Here is a 22285-nt window from a genome sequence, read left to right as displayed (position 1 = left end):
CTGCTAAATTAGGGACGGCTAGCACAGATAGCCCTCGAGTAGCTTTGTGCGAAATTCCAAAACAAACAATTTGCTGTACAAAGCGTTGCTGTTACACAAATTATTTATTGTATATAATCACCCTTCTGGTGTAAAGACAAAATCTTAACTAGCTGGACAGTTTTTTAATCTCGGAAATGAAATTTGTGTGATGATGGCGTGTTTATTCCTTGTATCGTAGGTAGACTAGCTTTAAACAAAGTTTAAATAATATAATTGTTATGTTTTAGAGTGTAACTGGAAACTCCGTTGATTAGAAAGAAACCAACAAAAAACAGATGTCATCAGTCCACTGAAGGCCATTTTTTTGATAGACGTGAAAATGTGTCACATATAGTGTAAAGTTTCGAGAGAAAGGAATGCAATGTAGGCTAACAAACAGAAACTAGGTTCTTACGTATTTTCTTTAGTGGCTATCAACTAGAGAGGGAATTAAAGATGTTGGTTGGTTGATTTTAGAACACCGTTGTAGAACGTGAAAAGTGGTAACAAATTACCTACTTTCATTGTTTCCTTGCTATGCCGGTGTCCTGTTTTTTATTAATTCGAAATAATTTGATTGTACTTATCGTATTTCTCTATCAGTCTTGAATCTAGTTGAACAAGTTGCTGACCATGTTATACGATCTTCATGTTCTAACTAAATACTAATCCATCCATATAGATTATTTAACTGTTTTGAAACACATTTTTCAAAAATATGTATCGAATTGATTGTGGATCCATGACTTTGTTGGTGATAGTGTTGCTAATAACAAGTATCGCCCCTTTTAAAACAACAACAGAAAAACCGGCCATCAACATAACAGCACCAATTATTGCCAAGGATCACTTTAGACTGGTGAGTTTTCTCAGGCGCTTAAAAAATTGTTAAATATGATGTGATAGGACCCCACTGGTTGTGACTGGTGTAAGATAAGTCGTTTACTTGAAATTTAACTCGGTAGCCTTTTCTTGGGTGGTGTCAAATGATCCATATTACTAGTTTCTAAGTTACTAATCTTATCGATTTTAAAATGTTACGTTAAGGTATTTTAATATTTAAACATAAGTGTTTTTTTGCCAAGATATTTAGAATTTACATTTGTGTAAAGTTTCATAATCTATTCATTATTATGAGTTTAAATATTCGATTACTCTACCAAATACATTTTTTCATATTTGGAAGTTTTGCAAGATAATTTCGAGTTTTAAGTTAATTTGTCCTCATCTTTTTCTATCTTTCAGTATGTTATTGATGATTCACGTGAAAGGGAAATTACAAATTACACTATGTAACACAAATTTTGTTCCTGGATATTATGTGTTATTTCTTAATTGTTTATGTTGTAAAAGTACAGAAGATGGCCATTATTCCCTTCAAACTTTGTGACCCGGATAATGAAATTTAGAAATTAATCTATTTTTTAAGGTCTGAATAAAACATGTGAATCAAGATTTACATGTATTTATTCTAAAGTTATACAAAAATGAATAAAAATGTTTAGAAGTGAGTAGTTTTTCGAGATTTGCGACTGTAATGTAAATCACTTTCACGTATCAGCCCCCAAATATAGTCTCCCATCATGTTTTCGTTATACGCTTCTTGGTAGCGGCGTTCAAAGTCCAGTATATCTTAGTGGAAGCGAGCAAGTATATCTTGCTCTTCTGAGTATGCTTCAATGTTCTTCTTGAATTTATCAAGATGGGCGTCAAGGATATGGACTTTCAGGGACATCCTGCAATCCATTTTGCCGTAGTCCCACACCAGAGCCTCAACCAGTTCCACATAATTTTCGGCCTTGTGATTGCCCAAGAAGCCCCGAACTACTGCGACAAAGCTGCCCTAAGCTTTTTTTTCTTCCCACTGAGCTTCTTGGGGAATTCTGTGCACTCCAGAATCTGTATTTGTGGTTCAACGAGGATACCAGCTTTGACCTTTGACCTTTTGCCTCAGACAGCTTAGGGAAGAAGTCTCGAAGGCACTTGAAGACTGCAGATTCCTTATCAAGAGCTCTGACATATTGTTTCATAAGACCCAATTTTGTGTGCAATGGTAGAAACAACATCTTCTGGAGGTTTACTTGTGGCTCAAACTTGACATTGTGCCTCCCCACAGAGAACTCGATCCGTTGTGACCAAGTCACAAAAACAAAGTTTGAAGAGTAAAATAGGTCTTTTCCATTTACTTTAGGCATAAGCAATTGGGAAATAACACTTTTTGCCCAGGAGCAAGAAAAAGTAAAAATTTTGTTACATAGTGTTATTGGTGACTGGTAAGTTCCACCTGTGCTCGTTGTGCACAAATGGAGATGAAAGTGACTTTTACGAGGGTCTCTTACAGTTTTGTTGTACGTAAATTATGATTGATTTTAAGTATTCTTGGTTGCTACTCACGCTTTGCAATTATTCTTATAATCTGAAACAGTGAATGTCTGAACAGCAAGATAATATTTCAACTTCCATCAATTATGTACATGTTTGTGTACATTGGGGGAGGGAAAAAGTACAGTATTTTTGAAGTGGAAAGTAAAATGTCTGCTTACAGTGAGTTGTGTGAGAAAGTGTTGCCTATTGATTAAAGAAAATTAGAACAAATACGACAGTGGAACACCTTTCTTTCTGCGAAGTTTTATTTCAGACGATGTTTTTATTGCTTTATCATCTGCACTTTTTTTTCGTCAAATGAGCTATCACTTAACTTTGTCAAGCCAGATCTTTCTGCTTGTAATTGATTAACTAAAGTTGTAAGGCTGGTAATCCTGTAATTGGTGTATCAGAAGTAAAATGAAGATAATTTGGTTTAGAAGTAACAAAGATGTTAATTGGTGTATTAGAATTCCGATAAACGTAAAGAATTTGACACGAATGGGCCCAGCATGGCCAGATGGTTAAGACACTCGACTCGTAATCCGAGGGTCGCGGGTTCGAATTCCCGTCACACCAAACATGTTTGCCATTTCAGCCGTGGGGGCGTTATAATATGACGGTCAAGCCCACTATTCGTTGGTAAGAGTAGCTCTCTAGTCTTACAGTGCTAAATTAGAGATGGTTAGCCACAAATCGACACAGATGATGTTTCTGTAAACTACAAATTCGTACGCATGAAAACACAAGTGTAGGATACTTTGTGTCTACCTGGTAACAAATCGAGCGCAAGACTATAATTATGTTTTTTTCTCAGATCAGAACTGTACTTTCTAGTTCAGTCTTTTTAGGCATTAAATTTAATTATATATAAATTGTCGGATATAATTTCCGTTTCAAGTCGTTCAAAAAGGGTCATCATTTCCTTATCCAGCTGTCTTAAAAAGTAGGCTTCATATGTTCCACATTGTCTACTTTATATAAACAAGAAAAACTTGATTGTTTTTTTTTTTTAATCCAGTCTGTCAGGTGTATTTTCCACTTTCAAAACGGGTCATCTTCTTATGTATCCGTCTTTAAAAGTAGGCTTCATTACTTTAAGCTGCCCACTCTTAAGGGCAACGAAAAGCTCTTTATTGTTTAATACAAGCACACAAAATACCTAGTCCATGCTTACGAATAAAAATATATCGGAGTTGCGACGCTTTGAAGCGTAATAAACGTATTTCGTGTTTTGACCAAACTCTTACAGCAGGGAATTTTTAAAAATAGCAGTGCTAATTAATTGGTTACCAGTTCTCACTATACAAGCCGTCGTTTGTTTGCAGTTTTATTCATTTTCAGACTAGTAAGAAGTTAAGACAAACATCATGATTCATATTGGTGTTGCTAAGCGATTTCACACCGCAGGTGTAAGTTGCAATATTAAGTGTTGCTTGGAAAATTGTAGTAGTAGAAGGAAAGTTACATGATTACTGTAGTGGTATTTGCTGATAATTATCTAGTTGAATCAGTGAAACTTTCTGAATAGCAGATGGTGGCCGTATTATAGTAGGAGCTAGTGTTATTTAGTTGTTGTTGTTTTTTTTTTCTACCTATTAATTTATAACTTGTGCAGAATACGACAAGCGATCACAGTAGCGTCGTTTCTTGTCTTTGGAAAAATGGCGTTGCAGGGAAGCCCGGTGGCCTAATTGAATATAACAGCAAAGAACTAACCTAAATAGGTGTAATAGGATGCTTAAACATTGTGGAGTGTTTTACACATATATGTGAAAGAAGTTTTGTGTATAGGGTAATCTTTGATGTATCATTAAATGTGAGCTTGTGACTACTTCTGTTGGGCAAATATACAGTTGTATAAAATAATAAATTATGGATGTCTGTCTATACGTACATCATTCATTTATTTGTTCTTGTAAATTTTATGTTTTTATACCTTGTTCTTTGATATTTGCAGAGCAGCAACCCCCCCCAAAAAAAAAACAAAAAAAAAAAAAAACTAACAAACTTGTAAATGCAACACTTTGACCGTTAGAAGTATTTACTTCTGGTGTTTGGTTATTTTCGTTTTCGATATTGTCCTAGTAGTCCTGCACTAACACGAAAATGAAAATGAAACATATAACAGTGTGTATGCATTTGACAATTTCTAAAGTGCAAAAAAAATGAACCTAGATGTTTATTAATTACTGTAGGGTAATAACTTAAGTTTTATATTTCAAATAGATATTTACACACGCTACTTTGGAATTTACAATTTCTGAATAAGCCTTGTAAAGCATCAAATATCGATGTCACCACTAGGATACGAAAAAATCATATTTTTTATAATACAGTACAAATTTTACAAAATATTGACCACTTATAAAATAATTTCTGACTAGGACTTTGCAAATACGTATCTCAGTATCAGAATTTCAACACCAATATTATAAAGAATACATAAAAAGCAATGTTGTTGTTATGAAAATAAAATAATGGTAGTAATAATAACCGATAAGATATAAAAGACGTAGAAAAACTTAATTAGTAATATTTACTGTAATAGTATTAGGCATTTTTTAAATAACAAACATAAAATATCAAACAAGTAGTTTTGATAATACTTTTTTAACAAGTTGAACATCTTTCATATCACAATTTCACAAATCTCTAATTTAACAAACCTCTTTCATCAGTCTATCTCTAGGTCTTGAGGCTTTTCATTGTCATGCTGGACCATAATATTACACGTCACATGACTAACTGCTTAGCACTTGTTTTATGAAATTAACCACAAACTTAGTATCCATATGTCACCTCTAATGGAAACTATTGTTTGTGTCTTGGTATAAAAATTGCATCATTAATATTTAATTCTCACTATATGGCACGTGAGTTAGTGTTGAAGGTTTTGTTTGCTAAGAGCACAAAACTACACAAGTTACACTGCACAACAATTTTTTTGAAGAGTTTTGCTTCCTGAAAAGTTTGTGCTGAATGTGACAGGTATCTGGTGGGTATGCACAAATATAGCTTTGGTTTTGCTTCATCACGTAGAAACTCTGAGAAACAGACAGTTAACTGTTTACCGTCAGTAACGTATTTAATTGCGTTTATGTTTCTAATACGCTATTAAGTTCAACATAATTAATTATTTTGCTCCTGATTTTCATTTGTATTCAATGTCCGGTGCACCACATTGCAGTGTCCAACAGTAGTCAGCAAGCATTGATGGATTCCAGTTGCCCTGATGTTGTTTTTTCATTGTAGCGATGTCATGGTGAAAACTGAAGATTTCGATGAAACGTTACTTGATGGGCAAATTTTGATGTGAATTTCGTGATCAGCAGCCAAAAATCTATAAGGAACACCCAACAGTGTTCAAGAAGCAAAAACTTTGTTGTGCAGTGTTATCTGTACTCTGCCCACCATGAGAATTGAAGCCTGGTATTTAGCATTCTAAGCTTTCAGACTTATTGCTTAATCAGTTGCAGGCACACTCAATTCAAATAAAATTATTGCTTAACTGAACAGTTGAAGGAAATATGCATAAGCAATTAAAAAAGAATCCTTCTTTCCTGTGCCTCTTTAAGATACTCAAGACAGAACTCCAGTTCCAATGACACATAAGTGGATGAAAATGGTAATTTATTCCTCCTGGACAGGATGCTGGTCCATCATTGATTCAACCTAAATGCTTCCCCCAGCTTAGCTGGGTAGACTGGAACAAATAGGGTAACAAGTTTTGTTCAGGACAGTGTGATGTGGGCCAGCTTCAAACTCTCAACCATCTGATTAAAAGCCCAATGCTTCTTGATCTATACATCAGTTTCAGCAATGATCTTGGGACAAGGCCTGCTACATCATGATAAACAAGATAATTATAAATAAAATAAAAATTGCTACCTCACAGCTGCATTTTCACTCTTTTAAAATTTAAGTGTTGAAAATCTCTGACTTTCATTTTTTATTTTTTTTTCTAGGCTAATGGAAATGAGGGACACTGTGTTTGGTATGGAACATGTGGACAGAATGAGTATGGAAAGGATCTTCCATGTCTTTATGAGGGACCACCTAAACCATTGACTGACAACGAGACCATTGCTGCTCTAAAGAAAATATGTCCTGAATTAGTTCCAGGTTAAAAAACAATTCCCATTTCAAAATGTAAAATTTTAAAATGGTTCCTTGTAGAGGATTTAAGGTTTATTTGAAGTGCTTGTGACTATACATTTTATTAAAAAAGAAAAAAAGTAAGAATACAAATGAAAGAACTTTTCATGCCAATATACAAACATTCTTCATACCAGGTTGGCATTAAATGCTAAAACATGTAGATAAGATAAAATGTTTGAGTCATCATCTTAACCTGTTAATTCATTCAATGGGCATCTATTTTTAATGCCCAAGTATCTGTACATAGTTATTTCTATTGAACAATATTTTTAGCTTGTAAAAACCTTCTTATTTAAATGTTCTTGCTCTCAAAATACTTGCTCATTTTCTTTAATATATTTATTTCTTACAAGATTAAAAGTATCAATAATTAGTAATATTAGCATCTCGTAAAAACTTCTGCATATAAGGTGTAATTGTGTTTTCCAGATGGACAAGATGAACCACGTGTCTGTTGTAATGATGACCAGATTGAGAATCTCATTGTGAACATGAGAACTCCTGAGGCTCTTGGCTTTGGCAGATGTCCTTCTTGCATAAGTAACTTCCGAAAAACTTTTTGTCAGTCCACCTGTTCACCGAAACAAAACATGTTCCTTAAAGTAATAAGCTCAGAGAAAAATCTAAAAGATGGGGAGAGAGTAACTGGTCTCCAATATTTCATGTCCAAGAGGTGAGAAATAATTTCAACTGTTGTTAAGTGACAATCAAAGATGCTTAATACACTATGCACATGTTTTGGTTTTTTTTTTTTTATTGAATTAATGGAAATGTTCAGTGTTATTGAGTTGAATAAGATGTTTCCAGTTGTTGAACCTTCTACCCAGAAATACTACACTTTTCTTAAGTTTAGTTTTACTATAATTCTTCTTAGGCATTAAAATTCCTTTGCAAGATAATCTTTAAAAATTATGTAAAATATATAATTTAGAAATAAAAATAAACTCTGTGTGTGCTAATTTATTTTGATAATAGGTTTGCTGATGGTCTGTTTGCATCATGTAAGGATGTAGAGGGCCTTGTCCCAGGATCGCCATTACTGGAATTGATGTGTGGTTTCTGGGGTCCAGAGTGCACTGCCCAGCGATGGCTGGACTTTATGGGATCCACTCCTTCTGCAGGTGGTTTTTCACCTTTTCAGATCTTTTTTTTAACATTACAGAGAAGCTGACTGTTAAATTGGATAATGAGACCTTTGCTCCCATGAATGAGCCAACATTAAAGTAAGAACTGCATTTTTGTTAGGTTACTTTTAGTTCTTTAACATGTATTAAAAAATTGATTATATATCAAAATAGTTAAAAATTATTTTGTTAGGTATGTAAGGTAGTCACTGTGTATTCTCCTGGTAACAGTATTTTTTTTAATAACAAAAAATGTTGAGATAATAAAACAAAGAAGCATGATGGCTTCAGTTTAATTATTCGCTTTGTGTTTTTTGCCACTTTTGTTTTCTGATAGTTTGTCCATTATCCCAGTGCTTTGTTTTTTTCACAATTTGTTTGTTTGTCAGATATTAAGAAGTGGTAACTTATTGTAGGATGATGTTTATGAGTTTTGCTTCATTAGGCTCAAGTGTAACATATACAATTATGTTTTGGAATTCTTTCAGATGTTCTGAATCTGCCTATTTGGGTGGCTATGCTTGTTCCTGCCGAGACTGTAAAGATTCTTGTTCAGTAGAAACCTTAGTCTTTGAAGTTCCTGAGGAAAATAAACCTTGGAAAATCATTGGACAAGATGGAATGGTTGTTCTAATGAGCATAATATTTGCTGTTTTAGCATTAGCAATCTTTGTGGGATATATATACACATGTTGTAGTAAGGAGAAAAAATGTTTATGTAAGTATGAGAAATATAACATTCCTTGGACTGTGGTTTACCACAAAGTCTTAAAATATGTAATACTTCAACCACAAGTTTGTTGATCTTACAATCTCTTCATTGTTATGTAACATGTTTTTTAATGTCTATTATATGTTGTGAAAAAGATCACTCGTTAACTTAATGTTTTTGAGCTTTTCTTTTTATACTATGTTTCTAAAGGGAAAATTAGTTTGTTGCAGGTGTTTTTAGCAGTTGTTTGCCTCTTTTTCAGAAAAATCAAGTGTCTATTGTATTTTTATTGAAATGACATACATTGAAGGTGTTAGCACCTTTCTCAAGTAAAGTTCCAGTTAAATTTTTGTCTCAATTACATGCAACAAGCTAGTTATTTCTGGTTTTCCTCGAAGCACATGCATTATTTTTGTTATAAGGTGGTGGTGGGGTTGTGATTGTTCACACTTCCCGAGGACTTGTTCACCTGAATCCTCATGCTGTCACAGCTACAGGTGTGGATCTTGGCTCCCTTGAAGAAGTGGAACCTCTCCGTTCCAAACGGTCAAGTATGTGAGACTGTTTCCAAGATCAGTATGATCCATTCTCCATTCTTATGCTAATTGGTGATTGGTATATATTGCTTATCTTTGCTTTGGGGTAATTCTTGGGCATCTTTCAGTCTAATGTTACATTAATGTATTGTAAAATAAAATATCTTGCAACATGTACTAGATAAGAAACAAAATGTTTAGCAGAGTTGTTCAAAATTTATGTTCCTACTTTTTTAGATTCTTGTGCTTGCTGTGTACAAGTTCATTGATACTATTGTAAAAGCTATACATATGTAAACAATAACATGTTGAAAATGATTTCAGTGTAACTCTTTCTCTCCTTTCTATGTCGTAGTATAATACAAATAAGTCATTTATAAGTATGGTATTTCAACGAATATAGAAAAAAGAAACAAGACCAGTAATTTGTTGAAAGTCATACACTGTAAAGGTTATTATAAAATATTTTTAAACACACTAATTTTAGTAGCAAGACATACACTTTCATCTAGTTTTATTTTTTCATCTTTGTTAAAAGATACATTTTTATTTTACATTCCATCATTAGTTTTTATCACTAATTTATTAAACTATGAATGACAAAACTTGTGAAGCTATGTACTTATACAATAGTAAGATAAAATGTTCTTTTATGTCACCTTAAATAAGTTGTTATATGTACAGACGTATATACATAATACATACATATATACATAAATGTCTAAAAAATTCTACCTAATTTATTCTTTGACTGTAAGTTGATTAAGAAATTTAGTGGTTGAAATATGAAAGCAGGCCAAGAGTAATTACTGATTTTATCTTTATGTTTATTTAATTATTTAGTAAAATTTGATTAACCAAGTCCTGTTACTTTGTGGTTGTTTATAGATAGGTTCAAATACAATTTTGTTATTTGGGAAAACAAGTAGTAGAAAAATGGTTGAAAAAGTAGGTAATCAGGTGCTTTTTGAAGGTGGACTTTTTGTTCTTCATAAAGAAGAAGAAAGATCCACTTTCCAAAAGTGTTTTATTAATGCTTAGGTTAAAGTATGAGTAGTACTCTACAGTGCTTTCACGGGCAGGTTAAAGCGTGAGTAGTATTGTACAGTACTTCCATTTAATGATTATGCATGACAATGCATAAGCTATAAAACTTGTTTTAGTTAGAATTTTAATCAGCAGTTTAATTTGTTTATAGGAATTATAAACTAAAGATAATTTTCATATATAATAAAAATGATGTATTAATGAACATTTAACTTAGTTTTAAGGTGTCCAGGTCATTGATATTGTGTATGAGTAAATAGTCTGAATGCCTATATATGTGATGTTTGGAGTTGTTATTTGTACCCTAGTGAGAATATATGTATATATGATTTAATGAATATGTCGCACTGATGCTACTAATCTATTCTTGTGAGTTCTTCAACAGAACACAGCTGGTGTACTGAATAATCTTCAAGAATAAATTAACATTGATGTTGCTAATTAGTTCTTGATGATTATTGAGAGTACCAACTGTTAAATATTTCACTATAACAGAATAATATATAACTTCACAGATGAGTAAAACACAACTCCAAATATTGTGCATATAAGATGCACTCTGCCATTGTTTGAAGCCCCGTCTTACTCTTTTAATTTGCTCCTGTCCAGAGTTATTGATGAAAGATGGAATTCCCTCAAAACTATATAACTTAGTGACAAGTAATGATGCATTAGATTTCATATTTATTTTTAGTGTTTAGGGTTATTTTGCATGTGCATCTTATCTGTAGCACTCGGCATTTAATGTGTTTTATTTGGAATGAATTACATGAAAGCTTTCCTGCCTAGAGACAACAGTTTTCTTCTGTTTTAACATTGGATTGTGTGCATTAATTATACATACTGTTCTTTATGTGTTTTCCATTCAACTTGTTCATTTTTTTGAAAATGTTCAACTAATAATTCTCTTTTTAACTGCCATGATTGGAAACAAATGCACTTTGCTTCATTTACCTAGCAAAACTTCTGTCAACCTGCTGCATCAGAAAATGATACCTTTTCTTTTATTACTTATATTGGCTTTTGACTGAAAGCAAAGCCACCCTACTATACTTCACTTTTTATATCTAATATTTCTTGCCTATCTATTGTAGCAACTATTATTTCTTATCATGTAACTGAGCTGAATCAGTATAACCACCCCACCATCAAGGGAGCCAAGGTATGGTTCAACTGTAAACCTCAGTTTCTTCAAATCTGCATATACTTCTTGTATATGGTGGAGGCCCACTATTTTTATTATTTTTTAAACTTTTAAGCTAATGTAATATGTTGTAAATATGTTCAATTTGCAGATAATTGCATGTTGCTTTTATTTATTTTTTGTACAAAAGTTGCTTTTGGCTGTTTTTTGGTAACTTGATTAGTTAAACTACTATAAAATAGATGTTTTATAATTTAATTAACTGAAGAAAATTATTACTGTTGTTGAAATGCTTTAAACTATGTATAAGAGAAAAATGAATGAATTAATTTATGATGCAATGTAGTAATTTCTGTCTTAAATCATGATCCACAGTATATGTTTCATATTATCACTGTATGGTCACTGGTTACTTATTATGTATATCCATAACAGTGTAGACTGTTATGACCTTGTACCTCTGTCCTTTACATAATTCTTCTAGTATTAATTATGTTATGATGGTTTAATGCCAAACCATTTAGCATTAGTGAAATATTTGAAAACTTGAGGTCAGATTGTTTTAAAAGAAAATTGCTAAAAAATTTATATTGATTTTGGTAACCTCACTTTCTAATTATTGTCATTGATAATTAACTAAGATAACAAATGTGATGAAAATTAGTATACTATCTGTAAGCACAGATTCTTTTCATCCTACACAAAGTTGTAAAAAATCCTTCTCATCCTCCATACATTCATAAAAACACTTGTGTTTCCAAGTTAAGATTCATACTTGTCTATCTTGGCATTATGTTTTTTGTTATACAGTCTTCCAAAGTTTTCAGCATATTATTAGATAAAATGCTTATTAATTTTTTTTTTTTTGCATTTAAGTGATTTTTACCAACATAATGAAAAAAATTAGTGTAGGTTTTATTAGTACAGTCAGATTCATTGACTTGTGTAGCACAAATTGTTGTTTATTTTGGTGAAAAGATTTTTGAAAACTAGTACATTGTTCTTCATTAGTTGGCTCATCAGAACATCATTCTGGTGATAATTGCATCTCAACATCATCAACAGTAACTAGTTTCAGCCAGCAGGAGGATGAAGTCAAAACCAACAGCACTTCCAAAAACCAAATCCTTGATGACATATCTTGTTTTGAAAAACTTGGAGCAGCCACAGAACAAATATTGGAATCTTTGTTTTCTAGATGGGGAATGTTTGTTACAAACCATCCACTGTCTGTCATATTTTTGGCTCTTATAGTGAGCATAGTGCTTGGTCTAGGATTAGTCTTCAGTTTTAAAGTTACCACTGATCCCGTTGATCTCTGGGTGTCACGTAATAGTCAGGCACGGAAAGACATGGAATATTTCAACAAACACTTTGGGTGAGTGTTGTTAGCATTAATGCTATTTCATATTGATCTTAGACTTCATGTTGTAACACACTTGACACTTCCTTGTTTGTTAATTTTTCCTTGTTTGTTAATCATTTGAATTTGGATATCTGTTGTTTTTATAGTTTTTGAAAATAAAAGTACTTTCCATTTTGTGGAAAAAGTTTTTGGTTTTGAAATTTAGATGACCTGTAATTACAAAATTGGAAGGCATAACATATTTGATTGTTGAAATATGTTTGTTAAAATCCCTTCATGTGTGTATATATATACATTTTTCTTGATTTGTTGAGCACCAGAAATCTAATCAAGTACGTTTTTATATACAGTCCTTTTTACCGTGTGGAACAAATCATCATAACACCTACAAACAATGAATCTTTTGTAGCAAAAGCAGACAAAGATGGCATTTCTAATTACACCTGGGGGCCAGTGTTTAGGAAAGAATTCCTCCTTGAAGTGAGTTTGGACTTAGTATTTATTGAAGTAATTTTTAAAAAAGCATTTATGCCACCTGAGGTTGCTTCATTTTGTTTTGTCTTTTCTTACAATTTATCCCAAAAATACTCTTTTTTTTTTTTTTCCTTTTTTTTTATAAAACTTGGTATATAGGAGAATACATTAGGAAGATAGTTTTCTGTTTACCTTTTTTTTTTCCATCCTTAAGATATGATAAATAAATTTGCAGATGTGATTTGTCATTCTCTTCAATTGTTTCAAACAGTTTTAGACAGAATAAATATTTTAGGGATATTTGGAGGCTTATCTTACATTTGTATTTCATGGTTTTACTTTTATATTACACAGTATGCACATCATCTGTAATTTAAAACACTAGCTCCAGTTCACGAAATTATGCACTTTAAAAGTAACATATTATTAAGGTTCTTTTGTACTGGTTGTGTACAGTATTAAACTTTGAATTTAATCCACGTTATTGTCTTCATTAAGAATGCATTAATTGCATGCAGTAGTTTTAATTTAATGCATTATTATTCATTGTAATTTAAAAAGAACTGAGTGAATGATTAGGCTAAAGATATGGCTCAATGAATTTAAATCAACTTGTAACTGGTTTTAATATTCTTTTAGGTGCTTCTGCTGTAGAAAAATAATTCTCAGTATTATAAAGGCAGATTTGTTTCACAGACAAGCTATGAACATGTGTCAGATTTTCATGTTGGGCCTTATAATTATCTGCATTTGTATTAAAATTGGAATTTATGCTATTTATCTGAAAATTGGTAAAAAATTGTTTAAAAAGAGAATAATTACAAATGTTTATAACATCATAGAAGAATATATCATCCCAGTTTCGATATAGGGAGAAGTTAAGGTGTAGAATACTGTTTTTTTAAAGGAAATTGTAGTTGTTCACTTAATTTTGATGTGTTCTATTTCTCTTTAAAAAACAAAACCTGACCAAAGCATAATTAGACAAATGTTTGTAGGATATCAGTATCATTGTTTGTAATTTTTACAACACAATTTTAATTTACAATTCATATTATTCAGGAAACTTCAAAAAATATAAATAAAATGTAAAGAACTTCAGGCTAAAAAAATCCCACATATTTTAAACGAATCATTTGTTTATCAGGTTTTATTACATACTAGCTGATTACCCATGGTGCCATTGCTCACTTTGGGTGCCAGCAATTGGTAAGGATGACAGTTCACGGTAGCTAGGAGCAATTTGCAACTTGGTATAGTAATCTCTGTTGAATTTTCTTTTTTGTCTTGTCCAAAGATAAAAGACATTTACTTAGCTATTGGTGAGCAGCATGCATAAGCAACCTGCTAATTAATGATAATACTTACTAGAGCATCAAGAGCTTGCGCTTTATATTACACCTTTCATTTGGTGGTGTTCACGTTTTGTTTTGTTTTTTTTGAAATCCTGAAAAATACATTTTTAGGAATACATTTTTCTCAAGGAAGGATATAAGTTGGAAGAGTATAATAAATCGCATATTAATGAAGACAATATAAACTTCATAAATAAATAATGTCTAAAATTCTAATTCTTTTGCACTGTTTGTTTTACCTTTCACTTATGTTGCTTAACAGTGATTTCAGTGGCAGACAGGGAGTTGCTCATCCTTCATGTTAATATATTGATGACATTATCTGGGCTTGCAACTGGCTATGGCAAATTTGCTTCCTACTCTGCCACGCGTGTAGGTAAATTAACCTTTGTGTTTTGCCAACAATGACACAGATCATGTGTTTTGTACATATGAAACAAAATTACAAACTACCAACTATGTCTACAAACTAAATAAATGTGATTAAATAGGGTGAGTTGAGTGTTTTGAGAAAAATCGTATTCAGTAGAATGTAAAATTCAACAGTTTGTTTGTTTTATTTCATATCTCAAAATGCACCACCAAAGAATTGGAAAATGATGTGCCATGACTCCATATATAATACAAAACTGTTTCTGATGCTATTCATCACTTTGTAACTCTGTAATTTGTAAAAAACAATTAAATCTGTATGTGACATATTTGTGACGTCATATTTGCACCCTGCATGTTTGTAAACAAATAGCATCACTTTGAAAACATTTTTTTTGTCAATTTTTGGCCACAAATGACAGTTTTTCGCTTTAATACTTGGCAGATAGTTGAAAAACTGATAATACAGAAACATTTCTGACACTATTCATCACTTTATAACTCTGTAAATGTCAAATCTGAGTGTGACTTATTCACCTTTTTTACTCCACTATGCACAACAAATTCAGCTGCTCATATTTTTCTGTACATTTGAATAGAGAAAAATGTAGTTCTCTGTGACGGGAAACGGAAAAAACGTGACCCCTTTTACAAATCTAAATGCACACAGGATAAAAACTGCAAAGTTGGAGGTTGTACATAGTGTAATAAAAAGGTTTTCCAGTATCATGCATATAAGCAAGAGTCTCATTATTGTATTATCATGTATACTTTATTCTTGGTGTAATTATACAGTAATATAACATCACTATTTTTTAAGAGCAGAAACATTTTCCTCTGTATTAGTGTACAAGTTAAACACACTAAATTAGAAGGAATAATTTTTATTTGAAATAAATTATACTTGCCTTGTGATGTTTACAAAACAACTAAAAAATTTGTATTTTATATTAAAGTAACATAAAAGAGCTTTTATACTCCACTCTAATGTCTTCACAACTAATTGTATTTTTATCTCTTGGAACCATTTTACCTTTTTAGGAAATATAAGTATAATAAAGTCATTAAACTGGTTTCTAGCAGATATGGAAAATATATTACTAAAGTGTTTGGAAGAAACATTCTTGTCATAATGTTTCAATTATTTTCTTCTAGGTTCTAGACTTGCAGAGAAAAGTAGAAAGACTTGTGATTAGTAAAAATGGTAAAAACATATCTTTGTCAGACATCTGTCTTGCTCCCTTATCTCCAGAAAACAAAGCCTGTGTTGTACAGAGTGTATTTGCGTACTTTCACTCTTTCTTCAAACGTGGTGAAACATCCCTACCTGATAATTACCTGTCACATATACTAGATTGTACTAGGTGAGTACAGTATATTTTAATAGTTGTAACAAAGTCTTTGTTTTTGTTGCTCTTCAGTAGTTTTAATATAGTATTTTGAAGTGCAGACCTTTATTTCTAATTATGAATTGACACAATAAATATTCTCTTTACTTCAAGCCAAACTTATCAACATAAGCAGGTGTATGCTTGAAAGAAAGATATTTTGAAAGGTAATTAAATACTGGTTTTAATGGCCTTATGAACCATTAGATTGGAGCAGGAATTTGTGTAATGAATTAGTCTACTACAGTAGAACAAGAAAACTATAAATAGTTCCTTCCTTGTGTTGATTATTGAAGAAAGTTTTAAAGCTTGGTTAAAGTTAACCAGTTACTGTTGTTCCAGGTGTTAAAAATTGCTTTTATTAATTTACAGTAATGGATACCAATTCCACTGTCTTGCACCATATGGTGGACCTCTGATACCTCCTGCAGTTGCTTTTGGTGGATTTGAAAATAACACACTACATACAGCATCAGCTCTTGTCATCACTTTCCCTGTGAACAACTATAATGATCCAGATCTGAATAAGGATGCATTAGCATGGGAAAACTTGTGAGTTGTTCTTTATTGGAGTGTATCAACAGTGTAGTGGAACATTGTTTGATAACAACCTCTAATATGTCAAAATGAACTTAAAAGAATTGTATAATCTGGATTTGTGTAGTGTTTTAATTATATCTAACAAGTTAATGTAGGTTTTAAGCTTCATTAGATCTTTATGAAAACTCGTTAGGCTTAAGCCATATAATAAAAATACAGCATTTTAATTAAGACTATTTCTTTTCATGATTTTTAAAAATCAATACTTTGTCATTGTATAATTTCAAGTCATTTTGATAATAGTTGTGTGTTTTGTTCTTTGGAAGTTGTGATATTTTAATGCTATGTTTCTGTTCTATGCATAAGTGTGTAATATGCTTTGTGAGGTCATTGCCATAGTGTCATTCAACACCAAATCATCATAAAATTAGAGGTCTTTGGTCATGTAATTTCCAAGGTACAGGTCACCCAAATTTGACTTGTTTATTCCTACTGTCAGAATTTCTCCTTGGTGTGGATTCCTGTACAGTGAGAGGACTTCCCAGAGAAGGTTCTGTTCTTTCAGTTTACCTCCTCTGGGATCTAAACATCCATCCACGTGTTTGCCGCCATGTGTGTGGTGACCCGTAAGCGGGAGGAGGGGATCCTGGTGGTTGAGGGTCCACCCTAACACACCACTTTGACCTTGAATTCCTGTAGATGAGCAGCCTTTGGGTTTTCCCAATAACATTAGTTAGCTGGTCCACTTAGGCTAGGGTCAACCAAGTTCCAGTGTTGGATGCTCTCAACAGGCATTGTGGACATTGTGTCTGATGCTGGGATTTGAGTATAGTGCTCACAAAATCCTGGCATTGCTGCAGTGTCCTCATTTGGCATTGCAGTGGTCCCCTCATAGGGCTTCATGGTGGGTGGGATCAGTGGGTACCAAATTATTCTTTCTTTATTATGGATCCCCCAGATAAAATGAAAATAAAATGGTAAAAAACAGACCATAGGTAAATGACCACGTCTTGAAGATTTTGAGCAGTAATCTTCAACCTCTTCAACACCTGTACTTCATTTTCTGATACTACATTCTCTTTCAGACAGATCTTTAGGATAAATGTCACCCTTTTTTATTCAGAAGGGACTAGAGGGGCTAGCTGGCTTTCTCTTTTTTAACCTGAAGATGATCTGGGAAGGTTAAAATCTTGTTCTCTGCTTTATTAGTAAAAGTGTTGGTACCCATACCAGCCGTTCTGGGATACAGTGTCATAAGTTGCATGAATTATTGCAGTTTTTATAAAGTACTAGCAGTAAGACAAGTAGGATATCTTCTTAGGCTTTTATTAAGAAATCAATTTTTTTTAATGATTCATTGTGGTTTTATCCCTCCCTTCCCTAGATGTTCTCTTTCCTGTAGTAATAGACAAATACATAGGTGAGAAAGCTCTTTATGAGGTATGAAAACTTGTACTAAAAACTTTGAAAAGTTTCATAAAAAACAAAAAAGATAGGATTTGATTTATCTGGCTTTTTCTGTTGGTGTTTTTTATTCTTGTGATACTCAAACACTTGTGAGCTCATGAATTAACTTGTTACAAAACTCTACTACTGATGATGGTCCTGTGTGTGCTGACAAAATTGGAGGGAAAAATTTGTTTGCAAGAGTCATTAAAAGTGTCTGCTCTGACCCTTATAGATAAATAGTTGGTGTCTTGCATATTATACTAGTAAAATATTGTGAAGGAAGGAAGGAAGGAGGGATGCTATAATTTGGTATTCTTTGTATTATGGAAGAACTGAATTTACACTTTGGCAATAAAACTGTCTTGTAAGAATAAAGACAGTGCATTAGTGGATATTGCTAAAAATTCATCCATTGCTTGTGCCTTGCTTTCAAGGGTAGAATAGTCCATTGAAATCCACTACTTGAATTTGATTTGTTCTGTCAGGTACTCATCAAGTATCTTATTGTCATTTCTTGGCATTCTTTACACTTCTACATGAAGCAGTCAATGGGTGGAAAGTTGCACTATATTATTGGAAGACAATGGCAATAGCCTAAAATCAAGGATAATACATTTTTTTAAGTTTACTATACAAATTTTCTCAACCTTATGATCATGGAAGTTATAGGAGCATTACAGCTTATGATGTTTAACACAAACTGTGCTGTGAGTAACTTAGTGCTTTTGTTTCAAACATTGTTACCCAGTGAAATTTTATATGCTGTTAGGTTTCAATGTTTACAGTGAATATGAGAAGTTTAAGGAACTCTTACATGTAATGGTTTTTCGTAATTGTATTATCTAGTAATAACTTCTTTAGTTTAAATAAAATTTAGTACCCCTTTACACACACACGAGAAATACTCCATTTATTTGCTAATGTAAAATAACTGGTAATGTAATACATCATGTGGTTGCTTGTGACAGATGGAGTCATATTGTGGTTAATCTGTAAGTCAATGCAAGAATTGAGACATCAAATATATAAGTTGTGTTTGACAAGTGGGAAAGAATACTGAACAAGTTTGTTAAAGTGACTAAAATGAATGTTTCATATTCAGAAGTGGTTGGGATGACTAATCTTCAGTCATGCAGTATGAACAACTTACATAAACTGTCTTATGACAAACATGAAGGCTTGGTTTTATTGGTGGTTAATGTGTTTTTGCATTCATATTAAAGTGAAAAAAATAAAAACCACTTCAGGTACTCTTGGTTGTACATTTTTGGTTCTAATGATGTTAGGTGGGGGAGTTATTGTACTAATATTGGAAATGTTCTCATGGCTGAAGTTGGGTTATCTTATCAATTGTAAAAGATGAGTAGCATTCAGTTTTATCTAAACACTGTTGGAAGTCATGTCCATTCCAAATCTTGCTTTTTCTTTTTTATGGACAAGGATTTTTTTGTTCTTGTTTGTTTTAAAATTGGTCTGAAAATACTGAAGTGATTTTATTCATCATATTTGGCTAGTACACATCATATTTTAACTGATTGAGTACCTATGCAATGAATTGGAACTTTGCATTCATCACTGTAGTCCTGTAAACTTCTGTTAACATACGAGGGCTGTTCAAAAAATATGCAGACTGTTTGAATTGCGCGACTCCAGTTGGTTCCAGGGGAATCCGCTTGGTGTCGCTAGGTTTGCACAGATCAGCTGATTACGACGCCATTTCCCGATTGCAGATATCTTCATTTGTGTATTAGCTACGCAGTTTTAAGTGAAGTGCGATTTTTTCGTTTGGCGGATTTCAGAATGAATGACCTGAAGGAGCAACAACTTGCTGTGAAATTTTGTGTTAAACTTGGAAAATCTGCGACTGAAACTTTTGCTATGCTTAACACGGCTTACGGTGATGTTGCTATGAAGCGTACGGCATGTTTCAAGTGGCATGAACGTTTTAAGGATAATCGACAGTCCATTGAAGATGATGTGCGTCCTGGCCGCCCTTCCACGTCAACTGACGACCCACACATCGACAAAATCAACACCCTGGTGCGGGCAAATTGACGCCTGACTGTCAGGAGCTTGCTGAAGAGTGTGGGATATCAGTTGGATCTTGTTATGAGATTTTGACCGAAAATTGAAGATGCACTGCGCGTTGCTGAGAAATTCAGCCCTCGGAACTCGTGAGTTTTGGCCAAACACTCGATCATTGTTCTTCCCCACCCCCCTACTCACCTGACCTTGCTCCTTGTGATTTTTTCTTGTTCCTCAAACTCAAAAGACCCTTGAAAGGAAGAAGATTTGAGACGATTCCCGAGATTAAGGCAAATGCAACGAAGGAGCTGGAGGACATTACAAAAGAAGCTGCACCAGGACTGTTTCAACAAGTGGAAACACCGTTGGGATAAGTGTGTGCGTTGGGAGGAAAGTACTTTGAAGGGGTCCCAGACCTGTAACTTCTAAATAAAGTACATTTTGTTTTATGACGCCAGTCAGCAGTATTTTTGAACAGACCTCGTATATGGGCCAGTTACAAACTGTAATGTATGAAGAGGAAGCTGTAATCAAAGAGAAAGCTGTGCAGCATCTCATAGAGTTCTGCCTTGTAAAGCCAGACTTATTATCCTAGTGGATGACTGGTGTACCCGATAGTATATTGGGATCACAGTAAATTACCAGTCAGTGTATTACTTTTGTAACCAAATGGAATGAGTCAAAGTATTTGTTGAAAATAAATTTGCTTATTTTGATATTTATGGAATTATCTAATAAAGTTCTCTTGTTCAAATAGATTTGTAGACTTTATGATGAACTTCAGCAGTCGAAACATGAGTGTAGCTTTTAAAGCAGAGGTAGGTGTGATTAACATTCCCTTTTTGTAATTGTGTATTTAAGTAATAAATTGTTATGTAGCTGTTACTATTATTTATGCCAGAATGTTATTCATTAGACTGACATTATCAAGTCTTTGTGATAAAAGTTATGGGAATTTGTTGATCACCTTCGAAGCTCTGTGATAGAATCTGCTAAGTGGCTCAAGGAAAAGCTAACTCATAACACTGAAAATTAAATTTTGACACCCACAGTGGACAGAGCAGAAATAGACCATTGTATAATTTTATGATTAAAAACAAATTAGCTGACAGGAAAAATTTGTGGTATTTCCATTAATGTTAATAAAATCACCTATAGTTAAAAAAATGATGAGACACAAATCAAAATCTGTTTTACAAATCTTTAGGTATTTCAAATTAATTAAGGAAAAAAGTAGAAGTGATAATTTTATTTCTTAAAATTATAGAAACTACATATAAATGATTAATTATTGTATGCCTTTTTTTATAAATTTTTTACACTTGTTTTTTTTGGTTAAGCACAAAGCAACACAATGTTTTGCCCTTCCATATCTACCATAGTGAATCAAACTCCTGATTTTTAGAGTTGTAAGTCCATAAACTGATCTTCTTTAATGTAATAATTTATCATTTTCATAAGTAACATTTGTTTTAAGAGTAATGGTTCTCAATTCTGACGTTTTTTGAAAATTTAAAATATTGTTTCATTATTTCCTTTACCCATAGTTTAATAATGTTAACTTTAAAACTTATTTACTATTTCAATTCCTTTGTTTATCTTGCACAGCGATCCATTGAAGATGAATTAGAGAGGGGAAGTCACTCAGACATTGTAACTGTAGCCATCAGTTACGTCATCATGTTTGCTTACATTGCTATTGCTTTAGGAGAAGTAAAAAGCTGCAAGTCAATACTAGTTAGTTTTCTGTCTTGTTATTTTATATTTTTTATAATAGCTTGTTCTTTCAGAAGCATTCATCCTGTTTGCTTTCAATATTTTCACCTTAGTAGGTATTCCACATTAAAATATAACGTGTACTTAAAAATACCTTAAAAACTAATATTAGTCTTGGTAATGTTTCAAATTCAATATATTTATTGTGAACCCTGGAATTATTATTTGACATTTTTTCGTGAATTCAGTGTGTCACTGTATTATTACAGTGCTGTTGATCCTTGTATTGTGCATGTCAACAGAGTAAACTAACCTTTAATTCTTATTTAGAGGAACACGTGTTAAAACTTACAAGACTTTGTATCTAAGTACACGTATTGGATAAAAGTCAGCAGGTTGTTAGAATAGCACTTGTTTAATATATTTGGTAATTATTTTTTCTCTCTGAAATAAAATATAAAGGAAAAATTAAATTATTCAAAGTCTTTCCC

The 22285-nt window shown here is 32.6% G+C and overlaps 2 protein-coding genes across 3 annotated transcripts; both read left to right on the top strand.

Annotated features, from left to right (window-relative positions):
• The first annotated feature begins 739 nt into the window (after positions 1-739).
• Positions 740-7223, top strand: LOC143224066 (NPC intracellular cholesterol transporter 1-like). The gene is made up of 3 exons (XM_076452528.1): positions 740-880; positions 6354-6510; positions 6976-7223. Exons 1-3 carry the CDS (start codon positions 740-742, stop codon positions 7221-7223), a joined length of 546 nt encoding a protein of 181 aa, XP_076308643.1.
• On the top strand, positions 7081-21968 carry LOC143223825 (NPC intracellular cholesterol transporter 1-like). Of its 2 annotated transcripts, XM_076452301.1 has the most exons (10): positions 7081-7219; positions 7522-7769; positions 8159-8388; positions 8805-8933; positions 12121-12487; positions 12826-12955; positions 15832-16040; positions 16437-16616; positions 20836-20896; positions 21687-21968. In XM_076452301.1, the coding sequence occupies exons 2-10, from the start codon at positions 7633-7635 to the stop codon at positions 21951-21953; spliced, it is 1710 nt and encodes a 569-aa protein (XP_076308416.1). In that variant the 5' UTR covers positions 7081-7219; positions 7522-7632; the 3' UTR covers positions 21954-21968. The 2 variants fall into 2 exon arrangements, with proteins under 2 accessions (XP_076308416.1, XP_076308417.1); XM_076452302.1 differs by lacking the exon at positions 8805-8933.
• Positions 21969-22285: the final 317 nt, after the last annotated feature.

The sequence above is a fragment of the Tachypleus tridentatus genome, chromosome 8 (genome assembly GCF_004210375.1).
Source record: "Tachypleus tridentatus isolate NWPU-2018 chromosome 8, ASM421037v1, whole genome shotgun sequence".
Taxonomy (NCBI): Eukaryota; Metazoa; Arthropoda; class Merostomata; order Xiphosura; family Limulidae; genus Tachypleus; species Tachypleus tridentatus.
This window is presented reverse-complemented; position numbering and strand designations above follow the sequence as displayed.